Below are 10,887 nucleotides of genomic sequence, written 5' to 3'. Positions count from 1 at the left end.
CCTACAATAGCCAGGGCTGGGCCTGGTCAAAACCAAGAGCCAAGAACTCTACCCGGGTCTCTACAGTGAATGGCAGATCCCTTGGGCTATCATCTCTACCTTGCAGGGAACTTCAGCAAGCACCAGCTGAGTCACAGAGCCTGTACAACTCAGCCGGCACTGACCGGGATGTGGTGTCGGACCCCAACGCCAACCCTAAGGGCATTCTGCATGGACGCTTCGGCTAAACTCCTCAAAATACTCCCGGAAGAAGCACAAGGGGTATTGTTCTTTGGTTTTGCAGCAACTGTTGCCTTGGACATGTGGGATGTCAGTGCTGAAAGTTCCGCTTAGCCTACTAGGTGAGCCCCCATTCTTACTACCTCATTCTTGTTCACACATCCTAAGTAAATATGAGGTTATTTTGGAATAACAACAGCAAAAAAATTTGCCATCTCTGTATAGTTTTTAAGATTTATTCATTTTTATTGCAAAGTCAGATATATATAGAGAGAGGAGGAGAGACAGAGAGAAATATCTTCCATTCACTGATTCGCTCCCCAAGTGACCACAACAGCCAGCGCTGCACAGATCCAAAGCCAGGAGCCAGGAGCTTTTTCTAGGTCTCCTGCACGGGTGCAGGGTCCCAAAGCTTTAGGCCGTCCTTGACTGCTTTCCCAGGCCACAAGCAGGGAGCTGGATGGGAAGCGGGGCCGCCAGGATTAGAATCGGTGCCTATATGGGATTCCGGTGTGTTCAAGCCGAGGCTTTTAGCTGCTAGGCTATGGCACCGGGCCCTTGCTTTAATATTAATTTGAAAAGCAGAGTTAGAGAGGACAGGGATCTTCCATCTACTGGCTTACTCCCCAAATGGCCACAAGGGCCAGGACTAGGCCAGACCGAAGCCCGGAGTGTCAGGCGGCTTCCAGATTTCCCGTGTGGATGTGTGGGCACACGGGCCATCTCCCTCTGCTTCCCTACGTGCACTGACAGGGAGCTGGAAGTGCAGCACAGGGGAGTTGAACTGGCACCTAGTTTGGATACTGGCCTTGCAGACAGCAGTTTATTCATTATGCCACAATACCAGCTCCATACATTAAAAAGCTTTGTTTTTTTTTTTTAATTTTTATTACAAAAGTCAGATATCCAGAGAGCAGGAGAGACAGAGAAGAAGATCTTAAGCCTACCGATTTACTCCCCAAGAGGCCACAGTTGCCGGAGCTGCGCCGATTTGAAGCCAGGAGCCTGGAGCCTCTTTCCAGTCTCTCACACAGGTGCAGGGTTCCAAGGCTTTGGGCCATCCTTGACTGCTTTCCCATGTCACAAGCAGGGAGCTGGATGGGAAGTAGGCTGCCAGGATTAGAACTTGCACCCATAGAAGATCCTGGCATGTGCAAGGAGAGGGCTTTAGCTGCTAGGCTACCATGCTGGGAACAATTTTTGCTTTTTTTTTATTTATGAGAGAGCTCCTATCTGCTAGTTCACTCCCCAAATACCTACAGAAGCTTGGTCTGGGCTGGAGCCAAGTTAGATGCCAAGAACTCCGTGCAGGTTTCCTCCCTGGGGAGCAGCACAGCTGCTTTCCAGGGTCTGCACAAGCAGGAGCTGGCACCAAGAGCCAGAGCCTGGAAGGAGCCCAGGCACTCGCCCGTCTAGGAACTCGAGACCTCTGTAAACACTGGCGTCCCATAAGGATGCGGGTTCCCGTCCCGGCTGCTCCACTTCCCATCCAGTTCCCTGCTTGTGGCCTGGGAAGACAGCAGAGGACAGCCCAAGTCTTGGGACCCTGCACCCACACAAGACCCGAAAGAGGTCTCCTGGCTTCAGACCAGCTCAGCTCCTTCAGTGGCCAAATGGGCAGTGAACTAGCAGATGGAGGATCTTCCTGTCTCTTCCTCTCTCTGTAAATCTGCCTAATCAGAGTAAACTTTTAAAAATGGGCACCATTATACAAACTCCCTTCTTGGTTCATAGATTCTGGATTCTGCCCTCCTCCGAGCAGGTCAGCAATACTTCATTTCCATGCTTACGGGGGTTGGGGCATCAAGTATACCACTTCAATAATACACCAAACATTAAAACAATTTTTCCAAGTTTGAGCTTTATTGGAAAACATTCCTCTAATTTGCAGTCGTCTAACTGAGCATGGTAAGTGGAATATAAGGCAGAGTTTTAAAAAAAATAGAACAAAAGCCACATAGTAGCACAGTCAAAGAACTAGAACTCTCCAAGGGCTCAAGAGAATTCAAAGGGCATCTTAGGTGTTAAGAAACCAAGTATGGCTTTCTTGCTGGTTTAAAATGAGAAGAGTCTGGTTACTGCCACCTGCTTGAAGGGGTGAATACAGATGTTTTCTGCGGGTCCAGAGGCCACAGATAAGCCGTCTGCACCCGGTGTCCTATCTGAGCCTGCTGGTGATGGCCAGGTCCTCTGCACGTCCCAGGCAGCCAGGCCTCCTGCCCCATCTCTACTTCAGATCCATGAACCGGATGTCCATGATGAGGAGGAAGTTCTTGGGCAGGGGGCGGGGGGCTGGAGAGAGCACGGTGAACAGCTGGTGCTCCAGGTCCACGCTGGTGACCACAATGAAGCCAGCCACGCTGGTCTCGGAGAGGTTCTCCTCCGTGCCCTCGGCGGTGCTCACACTCAGCAGGTGGTGTACCATGTCCCGGCCGGGCGTGACGGGCACCAACTTCAGCTGATTGTCCTCCTGAGACATGCCCAAAGGCAAACAGGAGTCGGGGATGCTGGGTGCCCCCACTTTGTAGATCTTCACGTCTGAAAACTTCACGTTGAAGGCGTGGGGATAGAAGCAGCCTCGGAATCCGTAGAAGTACTCCCGGATGCGCTCGTCCCTGCATTCCCGCCGGAAGTCTTTGGAGCGTTCCACCACACCGCCGGACTTGGGCAGCAGCACGGTGCGCACAAAGTGGGGCAAGTCCCGCTTCAGTTCGTTGTACAGTCGTTCTTGATCCAGCACGACGACGACATCGACCTCAAAGGCTGAAGCTGCATGGACCAGGGCCTGGTAACCAGAGCCCTTGACCCAGCCACAGGTGTTGATGACACAGCCACTCACAGATGCTCTGCGGTTCACCTCACACCTCTGGTTGAACACATCCGCTAAACGAGATGTGATCTGCAAAGGACACAAGGAAGTGACACCAAAACAAGACCAGGCAAACCCACGGTTCTATCCCTATTTAAGCTAAGTGCAGGATCTGACGAAATGGCCCAGCAGCTAAATCCTTGCCTTGCGACGCTGGGATCCTGTAGGGGGCCAGTTCATGTCCCGGCTGCTTTACTCCCCATCCAGTTCTCTGCTTGTGTCCTGGGAAAGCAGCAGAGGATGACCCAAACCCATGTGGGGTATCTAGAAGAAGCTTCTGGATCCTGACTTTGGATTGGCTCAGTTCTGGCCATTATGGTCACTTGGAGAGAGCCAATGGATGGAGGATTGATTCTGTCTCTCCTTTGCTCTGTAAATCTGTTTTTCCAATAAAAATAATTACATCTTTTTTGTGCCACCAGCATCCCAGGCATCATCTCAGCTTCAGCTCCCTGCTGATTGCAACTAGAAGGCGGCAAATGGCCAATTACTTGCTTCTCCTCTCACATAGGCGACCCTATGCGGCTTTTGGCTCCTGTGTGTGACCGGGCCCAGCCTCAAACACTGCAGCCATTTGTGAGGTCAATCTACAGAAGAAAGATCTCTTTCTCTCTCTGTCACTCTGCCTTTCAAGTGCAGAGATTTTTTTTTAAAGAAAAGATTTATTTGTTTTTATTTATTGGAAAGGCAGATGTACAGAGAGGAGGAGAGACAGAGATGAAGATCTTCCATCTGATGGTTCACTCCCCAAGTGACCATAACGGTTGGAGCTGAGCCAATCCAAAGTCAGGAGCTATTCTGGGTCTCCAACACACAGGTGCAGGGTCCCAAGGCTTCGGCCTATCCTCAACCACTGTCCAAGGCCACAAGCAGGGAGCTAGATAGGAAGCAGGGCTGCTGGGCGAGAACCTCAACCACTACGCTGTTGTGCCGGGCACAAATGCATAGATTTTTAAAGATTTATTTATTTTTATTGGAAAGGCAAATACCCAGAGAAGAAAATACAGAGAAAGATCTTCCGTCCATTGGTTCCCAAAGTGGCTGCCAACAGCTGGACCTGAGCCAATCTGAAGCCGGGAGTGGGGGCTTTTTTCGGGTCTCCCACATGGGTGCAGTGTCCCAAGACTTTGGGCTGTCCTCTGCTGCTTTCCTAGGCCACAAGCAGGGAGCTGGATGGGAAGTGGAGCAGCTGGGATATAAGACATCCATATGGGACCCCGGTGCATGCAAAGAGAATTTTAGCCACTAGGCTATCGCTTGGAGCCCAAACACATAGATCTTTTTTTTTTTTTTAAAGATTTATTTTTATTATTTTTTATTGGAAAGGCAGATATACAGAGAGGAGAGACAGAGAGGAAGATCTTCCGTCCGATGATTCACTCCCCAAGTGAGCGCAACGGGCCGATGCTATGCCGGTCCGAAGCCAGGAGCCTCTTCTGGGTCTCCCGCGTGGGTGCAGGGTCCCAAAGCCTTGGGCCGTCCTCGACTGCTTTCCCAGGCCACAGGCAGGGAGCTGGAAGGGAAGCGGGGCTGCCGGGATTAGAACCAGCGCCCATATGGGATCCCGGGCGTGCTAGGCGAGGACTTAACCACTTGCGCCACCGCGCCGGGCCCAAACACATAGATCTTTAAAAAATATTTCCTGGGGGGGCTAGCTTTGTGGCGAAGCAGCAGTATGACCTGTAATACCAGCATCCCACATGAGTGCTGGTTCCAATCCAGCTCCTGACTCACGTGCCGGGAAATCAGGCCCAAGTTGGGCTCTATATCCATGTGGGAGATCCAGACTGCTGGCTGTCCTCTCCCAGACGCAGTGGCTATCTGGGAAATGAACGAGCAACTGGGCGGTCTCCATCTCTGTCCTCCTTGCTCTCTATAATTCTTTCAAACAAATAAATAAGTCTTTTTAAAATATTTAACAGAATATTCAGTGTCAAGTGTAAGAAAAATAACGACATTTTTGGTGGCTACAGTTCCGAGCCTGTATTATGGATTTAGTTTCAATTTGTTGTTTAACAATGATGAAAGCTTTATATGCGAAACTCTTTTCTGAAATCCTATGGGAGCCATTTCGCCCTAGAGAGAACAGGCAGCCCACAAGCTCCCCACCCCAGCTGCCTACCCTGATGCCAGCCTTCTCTTCCACCGGCCGACAGCGGCTCTCACCTTGTTATACAGCTTGATGTTTGTGCCAGGAGTGGTGGAGCCAAAATGATACACCAGAGGGGCTTGTATAGAGAACCCTTCTTCCACGTCGGCTGGCCGCTCGATGTAGAGGGCCCCCATGGTGCCGGGGATGGACACGGAGCCCTGGCCCACGTCCAACTCCACGTAGGTGGGACGGCGACCCAAGCGCACAGCGTAGTTGAGCAGCAGGCGACACACGGTGGACTTGCCCACGTCGGTGGGGCCCACCACCATCACTCGGGGTCCCCGCTCTTCTTCCTTCTCCGCCTGCCTCCGCATCTGCTCCAAGGCTGTGTGAGTGTTGAGGTAAAGCAGCATCGGGGTGTCCTTGGAGACATAAGCCACCTCGGTGCGGCCGCTCAGCTGCAGAGAGCAGCCATGCCACGTGAAAACAGCCACCTTGGCACCAGCGTCGAAGGTGAACTTCTTGTTCCGAGTCAGCTCGGTGCCAAAGATCTCAGCCATGCCGGTGAGCAGCTCCAGCTGAACGGACTGCGAGGCTTCCACCTCGAAGCGAAGCTCTGTTTCCCGCTCCAGTTCGAACTTGGTCGTGGGCTTCTTGTCGTCGCTGCTCTCCTCGCCCATCCTTTCTGAGTAACCGTGCCTAGAACGCACACTTGACCATCAGATCTGATCGGAAACCAGGGCCCGTCTCAAAGTCTCCCAACAGAACTTTTTCTCTTACCTTCCTTTATTTCTCTCCATATTCCTTATCCCTACCTGACTCCTCCTGGATGTCTGTCTCCCTCAAACAGAACGCAATGGTTGAGCATATTCTTCGCCAGGCTAGAACCTACAACAGGGCTTGGCCGACTGTGGGTGCCTCCATCAATACATGCAATCAATGACTTGGAGACAAGGAAACATCCCCCACAGAGTGGCAAGATGCCCGGCCACCTACATCACCCCCTTCTTCACCACTCAGCTGCTGAGAAGGCAACAGAGGCCCCGTCTCCTCAACCCTCTTAGTCAACCAGCAAGGGCGACTGCGATCGGAACACGAGCAGAGGACGTGACAGGTGCAGCATCAGCCAGCCTGCAACTGCCCGTGGTCTTCCCACACCCCGACCGTGCTCCTCAGCTGCTAGCTGGCGGCACGCTTCCTCACAGTGCTGTTCTAACGACCAGCAGGGATTGTGGGAGGTTCTGAAACAATAAAAACACACTTCATACACTAGAGATTCCCATCTGGGACCGCGGCTCTAAGCGAGGTCCAGCGTTTGTCTAACCTTCCCCAGACGTCGAAATCTGCCCAAGCCGCAAGGAAGTGACAGTTGCGTTCCTGAGTTTATTCCTCTCACCTGCACAGCCGCGAGCAAAGACCGGTAAAAATCAGCAGCGTCTCGGACCACGGAGACCCAACTCGCAGCCGCGTTCTCCCTGGATGGTTCCGGAAACACACGCGGTCCCGCACTGACGCATTGAAGGCGACGCGGCGCGCGGTGCCCCTTGGGATATGCAGTCCGGGGGGCGGGGCCACTCAGCCTTCTGGGAGTTGTAGTTAAAGTGTTGTTTGGATCGTGACGCCAACAGGGGGCGGGGCGGCGGGCGTCACGCCGAGCGCCGTCGGCGGGGGGCGTGTCGGTGTCGCCCAGGCGTGGGGCGTGAGGGGGATGCGCGTGGAGGGTCGGGGGTCTCTCCGCCGGATTGCTGTTGGGGGCTGCTTGCTTGGTCCCCGAACCAGGAATGAGGCACATTGGACAAAAGCCCCGTTTATGCAGGAGGAAAAATCCAGGTTGTTAAAGGCTCGAAGTGAGCTGTACTCTCTACCTCGCACGGTGCGTGGCACGCAGAAAATTTTCAAGGTTTTTCTTTGAAGAAATTTTTCTTTCCTAAAAGTCCAGCTTTCCAGTTATCTTTTCAATCATCTGTTGCCCAAATAACCTGGCTCCCACCCAGCGGGAAGGTTGGTGGGGGCCCGTGTTCCACTCCCTAAATCCCTCACGAATCTGTAGGGCCAGTGATCCTCCCGCAAAGCTGACAGATTCAACCTTGTCTATAATCCAGTTCTCATGAGCCGGGGCTTTAGGTTCTGGAACTGTTTGCTCTGCCACTTGCCTGGCGTGTGACCTGGGCACTGCCCAATCTCTGCACATGTGAAGTACCATGCCCGTGGCGGGGACTGTCCTCAGCTGTCAGCTTGGACACCAGAAGTTCGCCTAATCATCCCGTCCTTTGGGGCAGCCCTTGCTGTGGCCCTCTCAGCTATCTGCCTTCACAACCAGCCGGTGGAGGCAGCTATTTTATCTCCAGGTTCAGCGCGGGGAGCAGCCTGCCGAGGACTTGCCCAAGCAGTCATGCTAGGGCTCAAACCAGACTAAGGCAGTCTCAGTTCAGTAGCACACAAATAACCAACAGATGGGATGGGGGGTGTCAGACTGGTCAATGGGCTTTAGAGGGATACATTCATTTAGTGCCGGGAAGAGTCCCGTGCAGTGGGCAGGGTGATGGCCAGCCTCACCTCACAGATCAGCTCGGAGGAGTCATCCCAAATGAGGAGGGGACGATTCCAGTCCTGCCCTGTTCTGAGTTCACTTCTGAGCTCTGCTGCCCTTCATTCTTACAAATGTTTAAGATTTATTTATTTTCATTGGAAAGTCAGATATACAGAAAAGTTTTGATTACTTTTTAAAGATTCATTTTTATTTTTATTATTTTTTAATTTCAGAGTTAGAAAGATCTTTCCTCTGCTGGTTCATTCCACAGGTGCAGCAGCCAGAGCTGGGCTGGTATGAAGCCAGGAGCCTGGAGTCTGGGTCTCCCATGTGAGTGCAGGCGTCCAAGCATTTGAGCCAGGCTCTGCTACTTTTCCAGGCCACAAGCAGGGAGCTGGATCGGAAGGGGAGCAGCGGGGATTCAAACCGGTGCCCACACAGAATGCTGGCACTACAGGTGGAGGCTGAGCATGTGCTGCGGTGGTGAGGGGCCGCTTGCTGGCTTACTTAAAGATGTAATTTCCTTTGCTTTAGTTTTCTAGTTGACAACTAAGCACCCTCCCCCCATCTCGTATCATTCTTCAAAAAATCGGTTCCTGTCTTCCATTTGCAAAGGTTCCTCCTAACAGAGTTCATCCTTCCCCATTTGTGGGTCATGTGTCTCCCGCATCTGTGTCTGTTTCTGTCTCTCTCCCTGGAGGCCATATCTACCAATGACCTGAAGGTCATCTTCATTGGTGTATTGGGTAATCATTCCAGGTTGCATTTAGGGAGAACACAGCCCTGCTTCTTCAACATGGGAGAGAGTCAGGGCAAAGAATTTTTTAAAAAAGATTTATTTATTTATTGGAAAGTCAGATATACAGAGAGAAGGAGAGACAGAGAGGAAGATCTTCCGTCCGATGATTCACTCCCCAAGTGAGCACGACAGCCAATGCTATGCCAATCTGAAGCCAGGAGCCAGGAACTTGTTCCAGGTTTCCCTCGCAGGTGCAGAGTCCCAAAGCTTTGGGCCGTCCTCGACTGCTTTCCCAGGCCACAAGCAGGGAGCTGGATGGGAAGTGGAGCTGCTGGGATTAGAACCGGCATCCATATGGGATCCCAGAGCAGGCGAGGACTTTAGCCCATCAGGCCCCAGGGCAAATAATTTACGGCATCTGTGCTTGCCTTCCAGCACTTCCAGCCTCACCAAACACGCCTGCCACCCCCACCCTATGCCCAGCTAACACTGTCCTCACAGTTCTCATTCCCCTCTCCAGCTCAGTCCTTGGTCAGTTTCTGCCTAAATGGGTTTGAATTCATTGGTGTGCTCCTTGCTGCCGTCTCGCGGCACCTGCCGTGCTGACTGGCCATCATCCTCCTCCCCGCCCCAAGTGCCTCCTTTTTCATCTGCTGCCCAGCAGAGAACCCTTCCCTGTTTTTTGTTTTGACCCTCCCAATTCTTACCCTTAAAGATACATTATGTTTTCACAGTTTACTTCAAGCTCCCTCCTGCCAATCTTCCCTGATTATTTAAAGAATTATTTAAAAGAATTATTAAAGATTATTTAAAGAATTATTTAAAGAAAGAGTTCCTCTTTCTCCCCAGACCTGTCTAGTAGTGTCTCCCCAACACCCACGTGCCCCGCTCTGTGCACGTGAGAATGACAGTAGATTGCCCTGTAGCACTTTTTTAGAAGCCTTATCTTTGCTGTACTTTTCTTCCTGAATGTTCTCCCTCTGTTAACAATTGGGGGTTTTTGTCTTAGGGAATGTCTACTGTGTCTGCTTACCCCAGTGACACACACAGGGCCACTCGGTGAAGAAGAATCTGAATCGAATGGAACTTAACTGAGGCTAAGAGGGATTCAGCAACAAAAGATGGGATTTTTCTCTTAAGACAAAACTTTGACAACTTCATGAAAATGCCAGAGTTTAATGGCAGGTCCTTTGTGAGTTCAGGGCTAACAAGTTGAAAATGCTATCTTTGCTTGAGAAAGACTTATTTATTGTAAAAGATTTATTTTTCTATTGGAAAGTCAGATATACAGAGAGGAAGATCTTTCATCCGCTGATTCATTCCCCAAGTGACCGCAACGGCTGGAGCTGCACCGAACCAAAGCCAGGATCCTGGAGCCTCTTCCGGGTCACCCATGCGGGTATAGGGTCCCAAGCACTTGGGCCCTCTTCCACTGCTTTCCCAGGTACATCAGCAGGGAGTTGGAGCAAAGAGGGAGCTGCACCCAGGGATTGAACGTGGCCCTCCTGTGAGAACCAGCCCCTAAACATGCTATCTTGAAATAACACTGACTGCTGTTTACTAAGCGACTCTCACGCCAGGCACTTGTTAGGCATCTGAATGCTACCACAGCTAATAAAGTCTCCGTCGGGTCGATTATCATTAGCTTCGGGGAGAAGAGGATGACTAAGGCAGAGTATCGGTAACTTGCCTTGTGATTTTCAGTGAGTGATGGGCACAGCCAAGATCCTGAGAGGCCAAAGTCAGATGCTGGGTCCGTGGCCGCAGAGGCACCTCTGCTGCTTTGCAGGACCATCTTCTGTGTGCAGGCTTGGGATGCAGCGAAGTTTCCCGGAGGACCTGCCTCAGAGTTTATAACCCAGCAGGGAACCTTACATAATGAAGGTGTCTCCGTGGGTGAAGCACCACATGCATTTGGAGGAGGCAGCCGAGGAGAGGTCCCTCCCTGTACGTCAATGTCCTATCTGGTCTCACACTCTTTGTGAGGCTGGGAACTGCCTGGCAGGGTACACGCTTGGAGGCACAGGCGGCCATCCATAATGACGGACACATCTTACTGCTCCCTGCATCAGGGCTGCCATCTGAGCCGAAAGGGCAAGCTGTACCATCTCCGATGTGTGTGTGTGTGCGCGCTGCTTGGTTCTCTGCAACGACCAAGTCTTGCTTCACCAGCCTCGCCACCCTGACCCCTCCTTGCCCAGCCCTGTCACTCCCGCAAGTTCCTTCCGATCCTCCAATAACAACCTCTTGCACCCACCATCCACACGCCTCCCTCTCACAGCCCCCTGCTCGCTCATCCTTCTGTCCCCACTCCCCCCAGCCCCGGCCCTCCCTTCCGCCCGACCCGCCTCCTGTGTCTCCCAGCCCTGCTCTGACGTGGGAGGTGAGGGGGGGTGGAGGGATGGATGACTCACAGTGTTATGATGCAGTTCCACAAC

General features: G+C 52.1%; 1 protein-coding gene across 1 annotated transcript; it reads right to left on the bottom strand.

The window, feature by feature from the left end:
* Positions 1-2,063: 2,063 nt before the first annotated feature.
* On the bottom strand, positions 2,064-6,670 carry CLP1 (cleavage factor polyribonucleotide kinase subunit 1). Its single transcript, XM_041004190.1, has 3 exons — positions 6,577-6,670; positions 5,255-5,879; positions 2,064-3,118 (listed from the first exon to the last, which is right to left on the bottom strand). The coding sequence occupies exons 2-3, from the start codon at positions 5,858-5,860 to the stop codon at positions 2,447-2,449; spliced, it is 1,278 nt and encodes a 425-aa protein (XP_040860124.1). The 5' UTR covers positions 5,861-5,879; positions 6,577-6,670; the 3' UTR covers positions 2,064-2,446.
* Between the last annotated feature and the right edge of the window lie 4,217 nt (positions 6,671-10,887).

This window comes from Ochotona curzoniae, unplaced genomic scaffold (genome assembly GCF_017591425.1).
Source record: "Ochotona curzoniae isolate NIBS_2020 unplaced genomic scaffold, NIBS_Ocur_1.0 scaffold_3171, whole genome shotgun sequence".
In the NCBI taxonomy this organism is placed as follows: domain Eukaryota; kingdom Metazoa; phylum Chordata; class Mammalia; order Lagomorpha; family Ochotonidae; genus Ochotona; species Ochotona curzoniae.
This window is presented reverse-complemented; position numbering and strand designations above follow the sequence as displayed.

What these genes read in the sequence shown, in the direction of transcription:
- CLP1 (XM_041004190.1), bottom strand. Translation starts at nt 5,860, where the DNA reads ATGGGCGAGGAGAGCAGCGACGACAAGAAGCCCACGACCAAGTTCGAA. An exon ending in ACATCAAGCTGTATAACAAG is followed by an intron (nt 3,119 to 5,254) that starts GTGAGAGCCGCT and finishes TGTCCTTTGCAG; the next exon opens with ATCACATCTCGTTTAGCGGA.